Raw genomic sequence first — 23,072 nt, 5'->3', positions numbered from 1 at the left:
AGGAAAACCAGCGGGCTTAGTCACACCAGGCTGGAAGAATCCTTACAGGGCGGTATTATTAATTCAGGATTGGTCGTGATGTTTTGATCACCCTCATTAGGCGCTCTGGAGAGGTGCTGTAAGGTGTGAACTTCCTGAACTTCCTGCTCCACGTTCTTCACAACTGCAGGTTTTACATCTCCATTGCATCACAGTTTCGAGGCTTTGTTCTGAGGACGATGGCTTTGGGGGGCTTTGGCGAGGTTTTAATTGGGCCACCCGAAGCCAGTACATTTATAAACTCTCTCAGGAGGTATTCCCCAATATTTTTTTTTAAGAAATGTTTCATGGGAGACAGACAATAGCGCTGACTGATGATCCCAACCCCTCTGTATTGAAAAAAAGAAGAAGATGAATTTACCATTGAGGGATAAAATATTTATGATGCATTTGGAACAATTCCATCATCTAGTCGCCCTTGCAATTTCCTCTGAGTGTGGAGCAGAGTGAAAGAGGCAGGAGCTCTGCGCGGCTCTCTCCGGAGATGCCTGTAGACAAAGGCTGGCTATATCAAAACTTCAGTGAGGGAGGTGACAGTGTCAGCTGCTGAACTGTGAGTGCAAACTGCAGGCTGAAAACAGAGTATGAGCTGCTACTGGATTCTGGCTTCGGTTTGGTCTTTTTCCAAGGTTTCTCTACTGACACCTAATGGCTGGAATGATATAAAATATTCAAAATATCTCCACATAATTAGAGAATGAATGCAGACATGGCACATTAATCTTATGCTCACAACACCAGGGGGTCTCTGGATAAATCCACTTTTGTTGGGTCTTTGCATCTGCCACATTCATTTTTCACTTTCCTGCTATAAATAATAAGCATCCCCTTTTCACTTTTTTTTTCTCACACCTTTTATGCGCTGCTTTATTTATGGAATTTCAGCAATTACTAGATCCCGTTATGAATTATTAAATATGTACCTTGTGGCAAACTTCTTGGTTTACACCCTTAAAAACTGAACCAATCCTACTACTTTTAGGTTGTTAAAGGTCCATTGTGTAGGATTTAGTGGGATGTAGGAAAACTAAGACATGTGTTTTCATTACTTTAAAATAAGACTTTTTATATAAAGAGGGAGCAGGCTCTCTTTCATGGAGTCTGCCATGTTGCACCGCCACATTTCTACTGAAGCCTAGAACAGACAAACCAAACACTGGAGAAAGTTTTTTGTATTTTTCCAGCACAAAATAGGTTTTCATTCACGCTTGGAGGTGAGGTACAATTTTGTAAGAGAAATCTTTCAGTCTCATTCCCAACTCATCTAATATTGACACTTTGGGATGGTGTCTGACCTGACCTTCAATCCCAAATCGTTAGTATTCGATGAGAATATAGCATTTTGTGGCTCCAGAGGAAGCTTCGCGTAATTGCCTCTGGTCTTACTCAGTGGATAAGTTGCATTGTGGGTAATGTAGGCACCAGGTTTTGAAAAGTGTTCCACTTTTTGCATAAAATTATTTATATATATATAAATATATATTATACATATTACATCAGATTACATGCAGCTTCCTCTGCAGCCACAAAATGCTCTATACTACTTTTCTCAAAAAATGCAGTAGACCTCCACAAGACCTGCAAAGACTAATGTGTAAAATATGTCGAGTTACTATTCAAATTACATTAAAAAATGTGACGATTATTGGTTATCATGTTGAAATGTAGGCCCATAATTAAGAATTAAAAATACATTTTTAAACATAGTGCATTGCTTCTTCTACTGCATATTATTCTACTTGGTTTAACCTTATAACCTTATACATCAACCACACACCGAGTTGGAACAGAAACAGTGCTTATCATGGTCAAATATAGAGCCAAGAAGGAGAACGTGGTGGCTGACTTTTTCAAGTGAAGGTTAATTATTCAAGATTTCCCTCTTCTCTCAACAAGCCAAGAACAGCCGGATCCCACGGCATGCTTAGACTTTGTCTTTATTCCCTCCGAGAGTGTCAGAAGTTGAAAACCACTGTTTGACTGTAATTGAAATGCACATGTTGTCTGAAGTCTGGCGGCTCCATGCAAAGCAGGAAACAAAATATAGGACAAACATAACCTCAGATACTCTCCCGGTAAGCGGAGCAATCAGTGATATGATTCTAATCAGCAACAAGACTAATCTGTTCTTTGTGAGGTTGATTATGCATGCATTGTGAGGGTTAGTTATGTGTGTAAATCAGCTAGTTCATCTGATTAAAGATTAAAAAACATACTGGTACTCTGAGTAATGAGTGTGTTGGACACAGAGGCAACAACATCAAATTCAAGGCTTCTGTAATTACATGTTTATAGTTTTAAAATTGTATATAAAGCAATTCAAATCCACAAAAGGAGCTGCGATTTTTGTCAGACTTGCTTAGAAAACAAAAAAATCTTCATGAGATTTTATGTATTAAATTCTCCACAAAATTTCTGTGATCTCTTTTTTTCTTGCCTTTCAATTTTTTATGATAATTTTCCGAACCCTATCTTTTCCCCTCCTTAAAAGTCAAAACTAGATACAGAAATATTATTTCAGCAAGTAGAAAACAAATTGAATTGATTAACCACAAAAACCACAGCTCTCCATTCTGTGGACCACTGAGCAACAGCATTTAGAGAAATGTCTAACAGCTCAGTGTTACAGGGCTCGAAAAGCATTTTAATTTCCAATTAAAATCAACAAAACCAGGAACTACAAAAGAGATTTTCAGTACTAGCTGCACAGCCTTTATCTGTCCGAAATCGTACTTTGGTATCAGTTTTTCTCGAGCAAGAGAAGAAATGTCAGAATGTGGGTGTTTCTAGTCTCACCTTTCAGGTCGGTGTACAGCTATGTAGTGAGCTAAACACCCTTCTGTTAAAGGGTGAGGCAGTTGACCTTTGTAGTTATCTGAAAAATATTGTGAAAACAGTATTGAACAATAAATTCAAAGATAGTAATGACAACGACATACAACAGTTAGATCTAAAACTTTCAAATAAATAGCCTTTAGTAATCTATTAAGCAAAATTTGATTCATATAAGTATAGACTGTCAAATTAATTGTCCATGATGCTAGGAAAAATGATAAATGATCTCCAGTAAAAGATTAAGAGGCCGTCCACACAAAAACGCTCTTTTGCAAAAACGCACACATGTATTGCAATGTTTTGGCCAACCTTACACACGGATCCTGAAAACGCAGCGCCTGAAAACGCACTTTTTGGAAAACGCGTCTCAGGGTGGAAAAATCCGAAAACGTCCTCGTATCTTGTATCGTGTGGACAGCGAATCAGCATACTTTCCAAAACGATGACGCCATCGCCCCACCCCTCGTCGTTTTGAAGAAAGACGTTTTGAAGAAAGACGGAGGAAAAAAAGATCTTTTTGGTGCGTGTGGACAAGGCCTAAGTCCCCATAGCAAGCTACCCAGTGATTATAGTAATCACACAAGTGACTCCCTCAAGAATAGAGAAGGTACAGTAATTTAACTATTAGCTAGAATAGTGAAGCAACATAGGCTCAAACAGTAATGCCTACATTTGGTTAGCAGCAAACTGATAGCAGAAAATAAACATAAATCCCAAAGCATCTATAAAAAAAAGAGTACCTACAGATAATGTTACAGCAAGGCCCTTTTAGGTAGTAAATAGAAAAAATATATAATATTTGCTTGGTCACGATTTACAGATAAGATGGCAGACATGTGACTCAAGTCAACAAGTCCAAGTCACACACAAGTCCCAAGTCATTTCTTCACAGGCGAGTAAAGTCAAGCCAGAGTTTGTGTCAAGTCACTTTTTCCATACCTAAGAAACTTCAGTCTTACCTGCAGTATCTGGTCTATATAAAGAGAAAAGTTAAGGTATTGGTGACTTTAAACTGATGATATTATTGACCACCTTTTCCACCCTGATCAAAAAGTAGAACCACCAATAGAATTTGTTTATTGAGATTCAGTTAAATAAATATAATCAAACAAAAAACTTTATAAAAAACAGATCTCTGCAAAATAGTGAAGGGGCTGCAGCACAGTGGGCATCAAGACCTCAGTTTGCTTCTGGATTGGAGACTTTCTTATCTTTCCACTTCATAAATGATCTTATGTTCAAATGTAGTTCTGTCAGAATATAACTCTAAAATGTGCTGTCTTTGCTGTAGCTGTGAGCCTCAAGGGCAGTTGGGCGGTTCACGCTTAGCAGAAATCGTGCTTCAGACTAAATAGAGGAGAGGATCACTCTTGATAAACGCTGATCTAACAATGCCTATATCTTTCTCACGGCCCTGCTGGTCGACCACATCAGCAATAATTTTATTTCCAATGCTCCAGCGATTTCACTCAGAAACATGAGCTGACTTTTATTTTTGAGCACCTTCAGAAATATGAAGCAAAAGAAGAAATTGCTGTTTATATTATTTCTATCCAAACTTCAGAGTAATGTGTGTATGCAGGTTTCGCCAAAGCCAAACATAACAGCCAGGGATTTCATTAATTTAAGCTAAATCCCCAGCTGAAGATTGTGTTAACTGTTTGTAATGAAAACTAGCAGGCACATGACAGAGTGGAGCATGCCTTGGAACACGATTTCAAGTTCAGAGTTTTGTTTTTGGTTACTACTAGAATAGGTTTACATACATTAGTGTTAAAAAAACACATCAGTTTTCTTGTACTGTCCAGTGCTGCAGCTCTGTATCCCCCTTCTGTCTGAGATGCTCTGTTTTAGCTCCTGTCTCTTTAAGACCCCCCCTCCTGAATACCCAGTCTGCTCTGATTGGTCAGCTTGCACATGTCTGAGCCAATTGTGCTATCTGTGCTAAATTAATTGTTTCAGGCCAACCTAGCTGTAAGTCATAAATTATGCAAATGTCAGACATGGTGATGTCAATGTTTGTGCCATGAATTACACATATGATGTTTGTCAATTTAAAAGATAATTTTCCAGGTCGCGAAAGTCAAAGTTTCTCATAAAACTGATAAAGTATAAGGCTGTGTAAATACATTATAATAAAGAATACACAGCCAGCAGTAGTCTCGTTGAGCGCTCAGCAAAACCCCTAACATAAACATTGTAGAGCTGGTCCTGTATATTAGTGCTACCCTTTCACATAACTACAACTTTCAATATGACCAGATTTAATTTGAATTTCAAATTTTGTAGCACTTTTTCTGTGTCAAGGGAGCAGCCATGTTGGTTTTGGCGACATATTGAGCAGGACGATGTGGTTTACTGAGTGGTTTAACAAACTAGATGATATTTTTCTTTATTTGCAAACTTTCTTTACTCTATTAAATTAACATATATGATTCATGGTAACTCAAATGGGATCAAATATTTATTTGTCTCTCTCCATTCACTACAATACAAAGTTTTTCCAAAATAAGGTCCCAAGAGGGAAACCAGAGGGGGCTCTCTATAAATTACACAAAATGATAGGAAATTAAAAGTATAGAACATACAAATGGGCAGCAAGCTGAATAAATAAGAAATGAAAAATCCAAATTGCATTCATCAAACATTGTAAGGCATATGGGTGTTGTATTGAGAATAGCTGATGTTATTTGTCATAAAGCACCGCCTACTTCGACAATGTTGCATCAGAATTGCAATTTCCGGGTACGTCATCAGCCCTCAACCGGCTCCCTTGCTGCTTCTGGAAGACACATTGACCAGACTTGTGAAAGTTATCTCTAAAAAGTGAGGTAGCTTTCCATTTGTTATGGCTGACCAGACTGTCGTGGAGAAGATGAGCGAATTGCAAGTGGACCCGGGGAAAAAGGTAATTCTTGAGTCTCGTGGACGGCTATATTTCAGTTATATTAGCCAGCTAGCAGCTAGCCTAGCCTGTGGTCAGATTCATGCTGTCATTCAGTCGGCAGCAATGCGATGCTAACGTGACGGCTAGCTAGATTTAACGTTGAATGGTTATACTGACTCAAAATAACAACCGTATTAACTGTGATTACTACTTCATTTTAATCTCTTTCTGTGGTTAATTGTGAACCATTGCAATTTAGCGATCTCAGTCGGCTACAGTGGTTTGGCTAAAGGTACAAGTTTACCCATACTATGAACTGGGAGAGAGCTTGTCGCCAAACTCAATTTAAAATTCTGACGATTTATATTCCTCTTCTTAATCGGTGGCCTTACGCGCATGTTGGACCATTATGTCAGAACAGTTGTGTTCTCTTTTCAAATCGGCTAGCACCTCATGGACCAATCACATTTGTAAATATAACTTTCATTCTTGAAACTTGTACTCACTGTGTCTATTAATAACCAGCTTGCATTAAGCTTGGAGCATGTGAACCACTATTCATTCTATTCAGCACTTGTATGCTGAATTTATCCAGGCACCTTTTGTACAAGGTCTTGAGTCACATCTGAACTGCTTTTAGGTGTTATTTGGTTGTGTTACTAGTCCTAAGTAAGGCCTCTTAAAATTATCACCTTTTATTCTGTGTTATTGTGTTTATGTTAGCTGAATGTTTTTATGTCAAACATTGTGTAGGGGTGTACCTTTCCCCATCTGTATGTCAATAGAATGTGAAATTGTGTCTGAAGCAATCATCATAAACCTGTCTTGCATATACTTAATTAAGTTAATTAACCCCAATGGTCTAATTTTTGGACAGGGAGGAACTGAAAAAGATGGAGGAAAGAAGAAGGCTAAAAGTGCTGCTGGGGACTCTGGAGGCAAAGCTGAGGTGAGCAATTGAATTAAGTTGCAGAAAGTTACGTAGATGTTATGAGTCATCACAATGAAGAGCTTGGTGTATATCTAGTATTTGTGTTGATCTATAACTGTATACTCAAATATCTGAAAGCAGCCGGCCATCCGCTTATTGTTTGTTGAATGTACATGTTCTAGTTTAGTCAAGTAATGAAGTTGGTAAAACATTGCATGGGTGTTAATGTGCAATGGATACACTGATACAGAAACAATGATGCGTCATTGAGACAGTTCGATTTACATATTAGATTTTGGTTTCATATCTTCAGTAGAGTAGATGTCATTGTGCTCTTAGAGTTTGCACTGATGTTTATTTGAGAATTACACAAAGTAGAAGCAAACATTTCATCTCTAACTGATGTAATTTGTTCACTCTGATTGTTTGAGGTGTGATCTCCTAGAACTCAGCTGATGGAAGTTTTTACTTTAAGAGTGATATAAAATCTTTGTGGAGATTGCAGAACCTGATGGCAAGTATTAAAAGAAACTGTATCACCAAAAAATCTCCCATTTAATCATCTTTTTGTTGTTGCTGTTCAGCTATCTCCACCACCTCAGTACATCGATGAGCGTCTTACTTTGTATGCAAAGCTGAAAGCTGAGCATGAAGCCCTGATGGCAGAGAGGGCTGCAAAGGATAGCCGGCCCATCAAGGTGACCCTGCCCGATGGGAAGGTGGTGGAGGCTGAGTCCTGGAAGACCACACCGTACCAGGTGGCCTGTGGAATCAGGTCAGTGTGATGACAAGATTGATGTAATTGTTAATTACAATAAATGTGACACCTTGTTTTCATGTATTGTAGCGCATAAAAAGAAGGAAAACCTCAAGGGTTCATGAGGAATGTAATTTCCAAAGATGAGCTGTCGAGTGTATTTGTACAGCCTGTAATCATTGTTACAGTCTCAAAAAGCTTCACAACACCCACATTATGAAAACAGTAATTGGAAATGACACCCGCCAACCTAAGACTGTACACTGAAAGACAGACAGATACTGTTGCATAAATAACTCATTAGTGTTAAATAAGTAGAGGAAACATTTCCTTGGGATAGTCTTGACGGTGATCATGGTCCAACATGTAAAAGATGTGAAAAGTCTGGTAAAGAGGTTAAGTGTTAATAACCAGGTCAGATGAACAGAGGGGTAAACAGTGAAATACTTTAGGAAGTGGCAGCAGCTCTGGAAGACAGTTTGGCTTCATCAGACTTAAAAGAACCAACCACACCCACACCTCTGTGATTCCCTTCATGGTGCAATGAGAACAGGGTGTATACGGCTGGTATTTTTTATCCTTTGTGGCCCATAAGCTTGTTTTTAAATCACCATTGCAATTAGACAGCTTTGTGTTGTAGTTTCAGAAACATGAGGGGAACTTCAAAGTGGTTGTACTGTAGTGAAAGTTGCATTTAAATGAATAAAAAAAATGTTTGTTTTTTTTCACCTCCAGTCAAGGCCTCGCTGACAACACAGTGATTGCCAAAGTGAACAACGGTGTGTGGGACCTGGACAGACCTTTGGAGGATGACTGCAGCCTTCAGTTGCTCAAGTTTGATGATGAGGAAGCTCAAGCTGTAAGTCCACCCCATCCTTGGTCTTGCACAATGTCTGTATTTAAATTTTTTTTTTTGCCCTAGATATGTAATAGGATAGCAAAAGTTGCTTTAAACACCTCCTTGATGCTGCTTTTTGATTACCAAAAACTAAACGCTAAACACTACCCTAAGTAAACTTTGAGAAGCTCTGAAAATTGTACCAATATCACTGACAAACAAATCTGGAGTTTACTTACAATACACACCATCTTGCAGTTCTTGCAATCTTATTAATCAATAGTTGTGGCAGGCTAACCTGAGCATGCAAGGTTAAAGTGATAAATGAGAGGTTAACAATCAATAAAAAAACTCAAAGCTATGTGATTCACCATGTGTCCGAGTCACAGAGACATTAAGAGGAGATGAGAGAATGTAAAACGCAGCTGCAATCATGTTCTGTCATAAAAGTGGCAGCAGCTGGTCCCTGAGAGAATAACGAGACTTGTTCCTAAAATAAAAGCCCAATTTCAGCTTCATTATCTATACAAGGTGCTGAATATTTTACCTGAAGAAGAGCCATTTTTCAGGTGACATTTTTAAGTACCGGGGAGATTCAAAAGTCTTAGTCAATTGTCTTTTTATGGTACCATTTGTCACCAGGTTTTATCTGCATATTTTGCAGGGTTTTTTTTTTTGTATTGTCAGCATTCAGAAGAGGTGATTATTCACAGTTTAAGTGGTCTGATTTTTCTTTTCAAAGGCCTCAACAAAGTCTGCAGCACAGTGAATTATTTTAACATTCATATGGACACAAGGGTAAAAAATCTACTAATACTTTAATATCTTAAAAAACACAAAGGATAGATTGCAGGGTTTTCCCTACTATTATAAGGTTTCAAAACAACACCTAAGCCAGTTGCAATTCCCTAGTATTTCTCAAATGTCAGCTAAACATTAAACTGTACTGACATTTTGCTCATCATTATTTTTGGTGATATTTAGGTTTACTGGCACTCCAGTGCGCATATCTTGGGCGAAGCCATGGAGCGGGTGTATGGAGGCTGCCTCTGCTACGGTCCCCCCATTGAGAACGGCTTCTACTACGACATGTTCCTGGAGAACAATGAGTGAGTCACACTGGCTTCGGGTTCAGCTTTGTCTGTATAATTAGCTGTGTTAGTAAGCACTCAGTGATATTTTGGTGTGTACTTCAAGGCTTAGCAGCTGTCAGTCTTGTTCAGTCTGGCAGAGACCGTTGGCAAACACAAAATAGGTGGATTGTGATGACACTAATGCTGTCAAGCAGGATGTTTCTCCGGTGTGAATTAGAAATGACATCTTTCTATATCTGCCCACATATTTGGAAGCCTAAAAGCAAATCTATTCAAAACGTTGCACTACAGATTACTTCATTGAAGGTTTCAAAGTGTTTAGAGACATCTTCAGAAATTTGAACGCTCCTCATAAACAACTTCTTAATTTGACCTTTCCCTAAAACGGATGCATTTCTCTCTGCTGCAGGCAGCAGGAGACCGTGAGGGGTGCTGTCTAATTAATTCTACAACATCCTTGATGAAGTCGTTTTATGCTAATGGTGTTCTTGGAGAAGATATTTTGACATTGCTCAAGCCCTAAAGCCAAGGACTTTCAACTATTTGCCCATGCTTGGCAGAGGTTATCAGTTTATGGAAGTCAAAGGCTTATATTGGTTAACAATAAGCCTGGCAATGTGGTTAAATGTCTACTCGCATCCAAAATGCCCTCTGGAAACACTAGCAGACTACATTTAGCATTGAAGGCAATTTGCATATTAATTTAGGACTGTGTAAGGCATCCATTGACATTGGATGTAATGTTGTTGTCTTTATCATTTAACGTTTTGGACAGGGGCGTATCGAGCAATGACTTCCCAGGTCTGGAGAACTTGTGCAAGAAAATTATCAAGGAGAAGCAGCCATTTGAGAGGCTGGAGATTAAGAAGGAAACTCTGTTGGAAATGTTCAAGGTATCTGAAATCATTAACATATCCAAAATGAAAGCAACTGGGGACATATAATAAGTAACAGAACTCTAAACGCGCCTCTTCTCCTCGACAGTACAACAAGTTTAAGTGCCGCATTCTGAATGAGAAGGTCACCACTCCCACTACCACAGTTTACAGGTGAGTCCAGGCCCCATGCATCTACAGGATATCATCTTTAAAGTTTTAATCCTTGTCATAGTCTGAATTTTTTTATGTACTGTGTATTTTTGTGTATTATTCCAATACAAGAATAAATTGTATATCATATTGTCTATGACAGAAACCATTGGGTGTCGCATAAAGGCTTGATGACAAATGATCTTCTTAACTTATCCTAAGTACAACTGGTTATCCTATACTCAGCACTCATAAACACTCTGCATTTCAGGTGTGGTCCCTTAATTGACCTGTGTCGGGGGCCCCATGTGAGACACACAGGGAAAATCAAGGCACTTAAGGTCCACAAGGTGAGTTTTTCAGCCTGGTATCATGTACAGCAAACCGGTTGTTAGTGAATATGTGGATTTATTGTTGGCTAAACAAGTAGGATTTTAAGTACTGTTGTATGTGCCCTGAATGTCTGGCAATAAACACATTTGTCCCCATTTCTAGAGCAGTTACCTTGTGTTTTATTCTCAAGAGATTTAATGGACCCAAAAGAATGATGAACGATATTCCTCTTGTGGTGTGCTAGAATTCGTCTACATACTGGGAGGGAAAGGCGGACATGGAAACCCTCCAGAGGATCTATGGAATCTCCTTCCCTGACCCCAAAATGCTCAAAGAATGGGAGAAGTTTCAGGAGGAAGCCAAGAACAGAGATCACCGCAAACTAGGCCGGGTATGAGCAGAAATGTGAAAAGCTGTGGTCAGCAAAATGGTTTATGACCATAGCAATTTTAGAATCGTCTCTGACAGGTTTTATTCCTACAAAAGAAGGTTATTTATGGGATGTTTGTATTTATCTGTCTAGTTTTAGCTGTGATTTGATTTCAGAGTTGCAGCAAGGATCCAACCAAAAACAGATATGAAATACAGGTAGAATTTCTGTTAGAATCACGATTGGGTTTGATGTGTGTCTGATTTTACCAAGTTACACCTATTCAAGAAACAAGACATTCAAAGCCATTTCTGAACAGTGGGAAAGTATCAGTTCAGTCTTTTTATTCTCCCAGATGGGAAACTTGATTTGCAGTCAGGGGAACAAGATAAAAAACAAGTTCAAAAACAAACTTGTACAAAATTGTTTCCTGAATATTCAATATACACACAATAAGAAAACAAAACAATCTCTTAAATAGTATGTTGTTTATATATGAGTTTCAAACTCAAAGTAAAGGGTGTGGTTTGTGCAGTCTAATACGAACGTGCTGGTCAAAGATAGGCGTCTGGGGGGTCTGCGGGACACCTATCACCTTACAAGCCACCTTCACAATATGGGTCAGGTGTTTTTTTGTCCCTGATGTTCAGGTGCCCATACAAAGCAATTATAGAAGTAAGAACAGATTCAATAAATTGCTCATAAAACAAAGACATGATTTTCTTATCTACATAAACATTTAACTTCCTCAGGAATTACAAACGTTGCTGTCCCTTCTTATAGGACCACCTCCGAATTCCCATCAAATTTAAAATTGTTACCAATTACTGTTCAGAGATATTTATAATGTTACACAAATTCAGTGCCAATTCCTTTGATGAAGATCTAAGATGGTGGATGGAATGATTTCTTTCTAAAATCAATGAGGCTTCGTCACACCGTGTGACAAACTCATCTACCACTGACCCATGCTCAGATTCCTCTTTATGGAGCAAACTGATGACGACTGTATCATCAAAAATTTCACTTCTGTGTCTTTCCACATGCTGACTTCTGCAGTCGTTGGTGTAAAGAATGTACAGCAGAGGAGACAGGACACAGCCCTGAGGAGCGCCGTTCTGACAGAAAGCCAATTACTCTCAACCTCAGAGGTCTACATGTTAAAAAAAAAATAAAATAAAAAATCTACAACCCACCCGACAAAATGTACATCAAGAATCAAATAAATGAGCAACTTCCTAGCTAAGACATGTGGCTGAATAGTAATAAACGCAGATGGGAAATCCAAAAATAAAAGTCAGGCATGTGTGCCAGGACAGCACGTCTTGAGCATTTCCAGCAGAGTAGTTAGTTTTCTCTTAACAAGGAGCCCACAACAAGAGAATTTACACAAAAATCTAGGAAGAAATACTGGGAATGGTATGGCTGTTGATGGAATTAACCTAATGGTACATTAATTAGATGTGCTTCACAATCTTTTGAACACTCTTGCTTAACTGTATAGCTAGTCTTATGACCATAAAATATGTGCAACTTCATTTGTCAGCTTAGGGTGTGTGTTATTGCTATTCATTCATTATAAAACGTGCAGAAAGTCAGGTTGAGCTGGAGACGGAGTCAGGATGAACTGGTTTCATAGTTAATGTAACTAGGGTTTGTCTGAGTGGTGGCCCTTTTTTAATTTTCAATTACACTTAGACACCTGTTTTTTTTTTATGTAGGAGCAGGACCTGTTCTTCTTCCATGACCTGAGTCCAGGGAGCTGCTTCTTCCTGCCGAAGGGAGCCTTCATCTACAACACTCTGATTGAGTTCATTAGAGTAAGTCAAAGCTGTCAGACACACAGTGGATAATTGCAGTGATCTTACTCTAAAGTTTAAGGCATATGAAAAGACAGAGTGCCAGTCAAAAAGTTTCAATTTGCAAAGAGACCTGGGGAGAAGGAATGAACAGATTTGGACCTTTAGTTAGCCTGTGCAATAAAATCAGCTTTATATATTCATGAGATATATTACTGCAAATTAAAATCACTTTAAGCAAGGTTTCCTGTGCAGTATGGAAAGGTAATGGATTTGATTTGAGCAATTTCCATGTCTGGATAATGATGGGAAAAAGACAATCTATAAGAAATTATCAAATTAAAAAGTCAAAAGAAGACATTTATCATACAAGCAGTGTTTTTAGAGCAAGTATGATGTGCGTTGAAGTGTGATTCAGTACGTCACAGCCTGCTGAACAGCTCTGAGTCTGATAACTGTACCACATTCAAAACTAGTCTGAAACAAAATGTGGCAATATCTTTGAATTGCAATGGAACTTCGTTCAGCTTTTTATAATCGGAGGCAAAGGCTAAATGCACGTCTTTCAAGGGCTGACTTGACAGTGCCATGCAAATGTTAACAGTCGTACTTTAAAACATCTAGCCATTTGTACTCGGATGTCAAATATGGTCTTTAAAATCGACTGAGAAGTCATGAAATACAGACCTGGTAAAGAAGAGGAAAATGTATAGGAATCCTGTTTATTGTTTTATTATTTACAAAGAGAAGAATGAAAAGTTTGGTTATGTTGATACAGCTTTATGTCATGATCCTGAAACTGAAGAATTATGTCTACATATATGAAATAGGAAAAATTAAATGAAACACAAATGGATTCTAAGAAAAGATACATGCACATTCAATGAAATGTAAATTCATATCCCCAGCCTCTGTTCCCACAACAATAATATTGTAAATGATTGTTCACACATCTAATTTATGCTTAATCAATGTAACATTTCTCATTTTTGGCCAGGTAATGCTAAACTCTGCTCAGTGTGAAATCTGCCTTTGAATCTGAGATTGGCTTGCTCTCAGTGGCCAATTATTTGGAACACATTGAAACTAATAAAGTAGACATGATTGACAGCATTGAACAAAAAAATCCCTGTTGCACCTGCTCTGTTGTGAAGAGCCACAAAATCAATCTGATTTAAAACATTCACTTGCGTGAGTCTCAGTCAGCGCAGTCACAATTCAGGTCACATTGGAAGCAATTTCACTTTAATGCGGTAAAATAGATTTCTGACTGAGGAGATTTTGAGTAATGAGATGTGTTTATAAAACAGCGCTGCCTGTACAAGCAGCAAAAAACAGAGAGCATCTAAATGTTTGTTAGGTGTAGGACTGTTGGGATTTAAAATAAATTACCCAATTTTATTTTATTTTCGCCATAAGCTTTCTGTTTTGAATTCCAACACAGGCATCAGCAAAACAGACCAACCCAAGGTACATTAAAGCACATTAAAAAAGACAACCCTTTCCTTTCAGTTTACCCTAGTTTATCCCCTTCATAATGTGTAAACAAGCTGGGATGTGAATATGAAGCAGCATAAACATTCTTAGAGTTGTTTACTTTTTCAAAATCTCAGCCTTTGCTTGCAGAGTTTTAGAGAATGTGCACTATTTGTCAGTGAATCCCCAGGTGTTGACAGAAACGGTTTTAAACAGTTGTTTGTAGTTGTGGTGTGTACAGCGCATTGAGGCTGAGATGCTTTAGGTGCCAGTAGTTCAGAACGCATAAGATTTTAATTTGACCTTTCTGTTGTTGGCAGGGTGAGTACAGGAAGAGGGGTTTCCAGGAGGTGGTGACGCCCAACATCTACAACAGCAAGCTGTGGCAGACCTCCGGACACTGGCAGCACTACAGCGAGAACATGTTCTCCTTCGAGGCAGAGAAGGAGACCTTCGCCCTCAAGCCCATGAACTGCCCCGGACACTGGTGAGGCCAATTTTTTTAACGTCGGTCAGGAACGATAAAAGAAAGGAAAATTAAGCGTAACGACAAACGCACCCACTCCTGTCACACACTGTGTATCAAGTCTAGCTGTAGTGTGAAATAGATGGTTTGAGTTGGATTCTGTCTCCAATCAGAGAAACATTTATTTATTTAAATATATTTTTAATCATGACCCGTTTGTAGCTATAAATGAGTGCTTTGTCTAGCTCTGGTACAATCTTTAGCTCAATATTAAACAAAAAAAAGGTTCTATCACAGGAAATTGGCGACGGGGAAAACCGATGTGACAAGCAACGTGTTACCACACATGAAGAGCTTTATATACACAGGAGTTTTGTTATCCGCATTTGACTCAGTCTTGGTGAAAAAGCTTCATATTTCAGTGCTAGAGCAGTTTGTCATCCAGTTCAGCTTAACTTGTAATGCACTGATGCTGTTGCCATGTTTTCAGTCGTTGAATGACCCATTTCGTTTCTCTGCTGGATGCTGCATTGCAGTGTAAAGAGCCAGAATGCAGCTCTTTGTATTCAAATCTTTTATCTCCTTTAACTCTTCCAATCTTTGTGCTATCCACATGGGCAGCCCCTCTGGAGATTGTGCTGAAATGGAAATTGAGCTTGCAAACACATTTTTGTCAAAGTGTCTGATGTCACTTAAATCAAATATTGATTGTCTTTCATGGTAGTATTGAAGCTGTAGAGCCATTGTGAGGTTGAAGTTGGCAGATGTAATTTGTGCATTTTTCACACTGTCTCTGTTTGGCTCCAGTCTGATGTTTGATCACCGGCCACGCTCCTGGAGAGAGTTACCCCTTCGCATGGCAGACTTTGGCGTCCTACACAGGAACGAGCTGTCAGGAGCCCTGACTGGCCTTACCCGCGTCCGCCGCTTCCAGCAGGATGATGCTCATATCTTCTGCACCATGGATCAGGTGCTGCCCCCAATGATGCACCAACATTACTCAGCCAAAGTCGCACAACATAAACATTTTAGTCCAATGGATAAAGATGCCCTATGGGACCAGTTCATTTTACTTAAAGGGCAGCTCCACCAATTTTAGACATCAGAAGCTGTTTACAAATCTTGGGGAGTAATACTGTATATGTGAAAGAGTTATATAAAGCCTTTTTGTGGCTGCAGAGCCATAACTAGGGATGAGTCGATGTAACGACCTTATGTCCATTTCGGCTGATATTCATCTCGTTGACTGCAAATAAGATGACATCCACCGGATAGTAGTGGCTGATGGTTATCCGTTGTGTTACATCAATTCTGCACTGGCATATTCATCAGCTCTTGGCTCGTAACATCCCTGCTATCAGATTTCAAGGCTGTGTAAGTACAGAAAATTTCTTCTCATTGAGGAAGTAGTTGTATTGCAGGCCAAGAAGAGTCTTTGGGCAGTTTTGGAGAAAAGAAAAAGGTTTTCATGAGAGGTTATATTAAAGGGTGTTTCACGATTTTCTTTGATTGAATTTGTGCTCTGTCATCGTGTAATGAAGAGCTGAATGTCTTTAAAACAGTTCAGTTGGTTTTTTGCATAGAAGGGGAATAAATAAGAACGAAAACAAAACAAATGCCTAATAAATTGGTATTGACCCAGAACTGCCGTAACCCTAAGCATAAACACACCCAAATTTTCAACTGAGCTGTTGGTAGTTGCATCATAGTAGGTGATTGTGTCAGGTGTCAGGTTTTGTCAAAGAAGAAGAAAGCATTTGATAATAGAAAGATGATATCTGTGGTTCTGCTGAATACTAAAGAAGAAAAAGCATCTATCATGAGACTGACAATGTTATAGGAGTGCAATGCTAAATCAGTGCAGTGCAGTACTCTTTAAGAAAAGGATTTACTTCGCACCCCTGTCACAGTTTTCTGGCAGTACCTTTGATAAATGTTTCCTTTTCCTATTCTTCCTGTTTGAAAGAAGCCCAGTTTTGAAAGCTCTCAGTACATCATTGTCTTTCTGGCACAGTTTAGTGAATACATTTAGGTTAAGTTGTCAGTGAACAGTTGGTGACACTTTCAGGTGAAGTGAGAGGACTCCACAGGCTGCTGCAGCCTGGTGTAGCAACTTGCATATCAAGTCCTTTCACCAAACAGGAGGACTGCCAATATTGATGCACGCAAACAGGATTTAGGGAGACCAAAACGATTTCTTAATTAGTTTGTTCAAATGTAGTAACACAGCAACCTGCAGCCAGGATCCTACTGATTTTGTTTTCTCCTCATCAGTAATGGCAGCAGGTTGGCTGGTTAATTATTTGATTTCACTTTGTACACAAATTATTTCTCTTCCAATTTCCCACTTTGGCTGCTGCAGCTGGAAAGTGCGGTTTCTACTGCTGTCGACTTTTTTGACTTGGCGGATACAAACAAACTTGAAGCAGACTACAGAGGACATGTTCTTATATCTTACTTGCCAGTATAAATTCGGTATACGGGGCTCAGTCGCAATAATAAATGATAACTATAGTAAGTGGAAACACTTTAATATGATCTATTACCTTCAGTGAGCTGAGCAGTTTATCCTCATTTTCTTACTTCTTAATGGTGGGTCCCTTGCGAACTAGAGATGAAAACCTTCACGGTTACAACCAAAATTAAACTTGCAGCCATGTCCAGATGGATGATGCAAATTCTGTCACATCTTGTTTTTTGACCCCAGATTGAGGAGGAGATCAAGGGCTGCCTGGACTTCCTGCGGACTGTGTATGATGTGTTTGGCTTCAGTTTCAAACTCAACCTGTCCACACGACCAGAGAAGTTCCTGGGGGACCCGGACATCTGGGAGCAAGCTGAAAAGGTAATCAGCCTTCCTCTTTGTTTGTTGCGTATGGTTGAAAATGTGAGTGGCATTCACAAGGTCTCACTTGAGAATTTAGATGCTGATCTGTGATTCTGGAGCCACTTCACAGCAAATGGAAGAGTGTGATTTGTAGACCCAGAGAACATTTATATTTTAATGAATGAGTTTTATTCAGCGCAACTGCTATCAGTTCAGAAGCAGAGAATGTGTTGTTCATCCCCAGAGATTCTACATCAGTGCTATCGCTCTCTGGCTTTGCTGTCGAATCAAATTCACTCTCTGTAGACCAGCTCTATATTTTACATCTTGGGTTCAGCTCTAAGTTGCTCTGGAGAGAGCAGGTAATGACTCAAGAGTGAGCGACTTAAACTGAGTGATAATTGGTCTTTATTGCGTGGTGCTTTTAGTAGTAGATGAAACACAATGAAGGTCTCTCTTCTGACAACTTTAAGTCCAACAGCTGAATCTGTAAAATCAACGCTAAATGACAGTCCTTGGATAAAAGTGAAACAAGTATATTGTATTGTTTTATGAGGAGCACAAGTATATGAAGTGCCTGCATATTGTTTATTAGTCTGGCAGTCTCTGTATGGATGAAAAGGTAACTGTTGACAGAGACGCAGCAGGTGTTGAATTTTATAGCAGGGTGAGATTATTCTCCATTTGTCATTTGTTTTTCTCTTTATCTGATCTTTTATTTCACCAATTAATATTACATCAGCAGTGCACACTGAACCATGTTTGATTTGTTTTGTTTTCTCCCGTTCAGTGTTTTCTACACTGCTGGAAACTCCAGTCTTGCAGAATAAGATAATATTTGTGTTGCCTCGGTGCCTTCAACGATGTGTTATCTCTCCTTGCACTGATTGAGATATTTTTAACATATTGGTTGTGTCATTTCACTTACGGTGCTTCAGGGTCTGTGTAAGCGTGGCATCTTCATCTACTGCAAGCCGCTTGGTGTAAAAAGTAGAGCCTGACCAATACTGATACCAATTTAATGGAGTTAAGAAATCCTATATTGATGTATCGGCTGATATGCACACATTTTCTGATTGATCCCTAAAATGTGGATGTAAAAACTGTGTCAAAAATATGCAATCCAGGCTGAATAATTAAGAATTTAATCATAAACTTGAGGGTGGTGGGCAAGCAATGCAGTCTATGTTTACCTTGACAGAGGTTACCATGGCAGGCCAACAACCCACTGGAAATATGATACCTGGTCATTAGGTTGAAACAAATCCTATGCAGTGGATCTTCATCCATACTCGTTTAATGACAGCTCAATTAATTTCATAAAATTTGAGCTGGATCGTGGCAGATACTGGTACTTAATCCCGATAATTGGCTCCATTTGTCCGTCATTTTTAAACATATTCATACTGCCTTTTAAGTCCAGCCCCTGATTCACAGATACAGTGAAGTCATTGTTCTGTCCTCAATGCTTCATTTTAACTTCATTTTCAAGCATATCTTTTGCCTGCTGGAAGCAGAGCATTACTAATGACAGAGGAAGATATTTTTAGTGCGTTATTTTATTAACAGTCAATCCAGCGGCCTCAGTATCTATTTAAATATTCAACACTTTGGTCTATTCCGTCCATCAGCAAACTACAGAGAACGTACAAGTCTACAGAACAGAGATTATTTGTGTTGCTTCCGTATGACAGAATGTGTACCTCTCAGTTCACAAAGTAGGCATAATGAGTATGACCGGAATAATATGAAGAGTTGTGGGGAAAAAAAGCAGGTAGTTGTAATTGCTTGTTGTAATGCTTTTTGGTTGACCTATCAGGACAGTTTTCTCTGGGAAAACATTTCATAAATTCAGCACTGACTTTTTATGATTAATGTTCGCATGCACAAAGGTGGAAAATTATATACACAAAACACTGACTCGTAAACTTGGCATAGTTGACTGGAACAGAACTCGCTGCATGTTCCCCTCACCTCATTAACTCACACAAGCAACCGTAAAATATTATTGAGACGTTAACATTTTTCAGTTCAGTGATTTGTTCCAGATGAAGGAAATGTCAGGTCTGAATGTAAGGGCTTTGCTTAACACCACTGTTTACGTGTGTGGTGGTCAGCCGTTGAAACTGTAACAAAGCAGTAAGTGTTTGTTTTTACAGCAACTGGAGAACAGCTTGAATGACTTTGGGGAGAAATGGGTTCTCAATCCCGGTGACGGAGCTTTTTATGGACCAAAGGTGAGTCATGCGTTGGGGTAATGATACACTCTAACTGTGGAACAGCAGGAGGTGTCACTGCTCATCATTTGTTCCCCCTTCTATGCAGATTGACATTCAGATCAAGGACGCCATCGGCCGGTATCATCAGTGTGCCACCATTCAGCTCGATTTCCAGCTCCCGATCCGCTTTAATCTCACCTTTGTCAGGTAACTCTCCTGCTGCTTTTTGATTCTCCTCAAGATTAAATGACAGAGGAAGTTTCTATAAAAACATGGGTGAAACAGTGAAACTGAATGAGGAGCATACATTTCTCTGCACGTTTCCTAATTTCCTCTCCATTGAAATTAATTCGTAGCCACGATGGTGACGACAAGAAGAGACCAGTGATCATCCACAGAGCTATCCTGGGATCAGTAGAGAGGATGATCGCTATTCTGACTGAAAACTACGGAGGCAAATGGTTTGTAAATCATTTATTTTATTTGTCAAATATAAGTTGATTCCAGACATGGATGCTTTTGTTTTATGGCATCTCTTCCTGAGCACTGTTAAAGATCTTCAGATGACTGTACAGAAAACAAATATTTGCACAGGTAGCTAGCAGAATGTACCTGGCCTGGTTTTCTGCTAACCCGTGAAATGCAAATTGTGTTTCAGGCCTCTGTGGCTCTCACCTCGTCAAGTGATGGTTGTGCCTGTGGGACCGACCTGTGAGGAGTACGCTCAGAAGGTGACCACTGACTACACCTATTGCAGTCCATATTCTCAAATCAGAAACGGCTCAAACAATACGCAGTGGTTGTTTGGCACTTAACAACACCAAGCTGCCTGTGTTTTATCACTGCTGCACACACAGGGTCTTATGTTGTTTTAGTATTTTGATGTTGACACAGTGTCGAACTAGATGGCTCATTGAAACCACATAAGCACTGCGACCTCTTCTGTAGTTTGTGTTTTATTTAAAAATACTTCAAAATGAAATTGCACAGCTCAGCAAAACATTGTATCCAGTAGTGGCTCCAACTGCACTGAAAACATGAGGAGTCGGACAATCATACAGGTTGTGTTCAAACTCTCAGTGAGCCATTTTATTTAGAGAAACTATAACTGTGGACACAAGTACAGCAAGAAAGATAAGTCAATGTTTAATTAGGAGGTTTGTCATTAAACTGTGATTTTCAGGACAGACAGTTATGATAACTATATTTTCAGTAGTGAATCGGTAGTTGTCAATCTGACGGCCAGTGCCACAAAATTTAAACCCAAGTGGTAATAAATGTAAGTTTACCTCTAAAACGTGTGGAACATGAATTTAATCATATTTTGTGTTGAACACAACGTTGCACAAAAAGCCCATTTGTAGAATAAACAGCTGTACAGGCCTGATGGAAAAGACAGCAGGACCACAGTGATAATATTTGTTGCAGGAATTTAATCTTCTTTACAGCCAACAACTATGTGCTAATGAATAACAGGATGAGTCGAAGTCGACTAAAACAAACTTTTAAAACATGCTGGCATGGAGTCAACTTTTTTTAAACTGTTGGCTGTTTCTCTGGTTAATGCTGCAGGTCCAGAAGGAATTCCACATCAGCGGCTTCATGACCGACGTGGATCTCGACCCAGGCTGCACTCTGAACAAAAAGATCAGAAACGCACAGTTGGCACAGTACAACTTCATCCTGGGTCAGTGTCGACACACTCTTTTCACTCCTCTTGTCTGTCGTTTTCTCTCTGTATCTTTAGTATCTCTTTCTCCCCGTCCAACTAGATATTGATTTTTTTTGTCCTCTTTGCTTGTTTTCTCTGCTCGGGAAAAGTGGTGGGAGAGAAGGAGAAGACGAGCAACACCGTGAATGTTCGCACTCGGGATAACAAAGTCCATGGTGAGCGTACTGTGGAGGAGTGCATCGAGCGCCTGAAACAGCTCAAGAGCACCAAGAGCCGAAACGCAGAAGAGGACTTCTGAACTTTGTCAAGCCTGCTGATATCAACTTCTTCGAGTCTGGTAACTTTAAAAAGGCCATGTGGTTGAAATCAGTTTAAGATGAGAGATAAAACTACTGGTGCCTGGTCTTTTTGTCCCCTTCATTCAACAGTTAATTTTTCTTCTGGTGTCTTCCATTGCCTCTTCACTGTATCACTGTGTTTTTGGTTCATGGTTGCTATACTCGTGAAATGAAACATTGTCGTCCTTATGTAGAGACGCAGCTAGTAAGACTCTCAAATAATCAGGTCTTTGAACAACTTTACGTATAATTGATTAGTTTTAGCATAAATTTACATTAAAAATCATTTCCATATACATGAACTGATTAAAACAGGGAGGGGAAATGGTTTGTAACGCTGTCTTAACAGTTTGTATCCGTCATTTTTTTTCTTCAGGGAATTGTACACAAGTTACAATTTTGATAATTAAAGAATCTATTCTTTATCTGTGCGTGTTACTTTTTATGAGATTTACCTTTTTATTTTTCCCGTGATGGCATTTCAGCAGCAATCTTTTCCTCCTTCAGAATCATCTTCTCAATTGTGCCGCTGCAAAACACCATCAGTCAACTCTGTCAGAATGTGGAAAAGAAAACGGTGTAAAATAATTACAGCCATGAAGTAATCTTGCAGCTGACAACGTCAGTGAGTACTGACATTGAGACTTTAACAAGCGACGAGAACAGGAAATTACTTTCTTATATATGATCATAGTAACAGTCTTTGTTATTTGTGAAATATCGTAATATGTTTTTCCAAGTCACGACTAACTTCACTACTTCATATTCAGGCCAAAGTTGAACTTATTTGATAGCTGAGACTGGAAACATTTCATTTTCCTCACGAGAGTGATAGAGGCTTGGATGGGATTTGGGGAGATAAGTGTCAGAAAGGTGTTTCGCTACAGTGAAAAATGGATCTTTATCACCTTCATCCACTGGTGCATCATCATCACCTCGGTCGGGAATACGTGATGTGCATGAGGGTAAACACCTGACGCTTTTCATTACATGCTTACTGAACTCGGAGACCATTTGCTTTTGCTGTCTGCTCCATTACACTAAAGCATGAGTAACATCTGTCATTCTGATACTCTCCCTCTACTGCTTTATACTTCAGCATATTTAAAATGGCAATGGCTCCATTTATACCTTACTTCTTAAGAGGAAGACTGAACAAATTG

General features: G+C 39.2%; 1 protein-coding gene across 1 annotated transcript; it reads left to right on the top strand.

Moving 5' to 3' along the window:
* Positions 1–5,613: 5,613 nt before the first annotated feature.
* tars1 (threonyl-tRNA synthetase 1) lies at positions 5,614–22,334 on the top strand. Its single transcript, XM_030416673.1, has 19 exons — positions 5,614–5,782; positions 6,639–6,710; positions 7,277–7,467; positions 8,185–8,308; positions 9,272–9,396; positions 10,157–10,274; positions 10,366–10,430; positions 10,681–10,759; positions 10,987–11,133; positions 12,834–12,932; positions 14,708–14,874; positions 15,661–15,823; positions 17,561–17,698; positions 19,840–19,917; positions 20,006–20,106; positions 20,256–20,360; positions 20,558–20,630; positions 21,472–21,586; positions 21,721–22,334. The coding sequence occupies exons 1-19, from the start codon at positions 5,723–5,725 to the stop codon at positions 21,867–21,869; spliced, it is 2,169 nt and encodes a 722-aa protein (XP_030272533.1). The 5' UTR covers positions 5,614–5,722; the 3' UTR covers positions 21,870–22,334.
* Positions 22,335–23,072: the final 738 nt, after the last annotated feature.

Source organism: Sparus aurata, chromosome 5 (genome assembly GCF_900880675.1).
Source record: "Sparus aurata chromosome 5, fSpaAur1.1, whole genome shotgun sequence".
In the NCBI taxonomy this organism is placed as follows: domain Eukaryota; kingdom Metazoa; phylum Chordata; class Actinopteri; order Spariformes; family Sparidae; genus Sparus; species Sparus aurata.
Note: the sequence above shows the minus strand (reverse complement) of the source record. Positions and strands in the feature narration are given on the sequence as shown.

Bases quoted from the DNA above. Each gene is read 5' to 3' on its own strand.
- tars1 (XM_030416673.1), top strand. From the start codon at position 5,723: ATGGCTGACCAGACTGTCGTGGAGAAGATGAGCGAATTGCAAGTGGAC. The intron at 14,875-15,660 runs GTGAGGCCAATT...GTTTGGCTCCAG, and splicing joins ATGAACTGCCCCGGACACTG to TCTGATGTTTGATCACCGGC. The intron at 19,918-20,005 runs GTGAGTCATGCG...CCTTCTATGCAG, and splicing joins GAGCTTTTTATGGACCAAAG to ATTGACATTCAGATCAAGGA.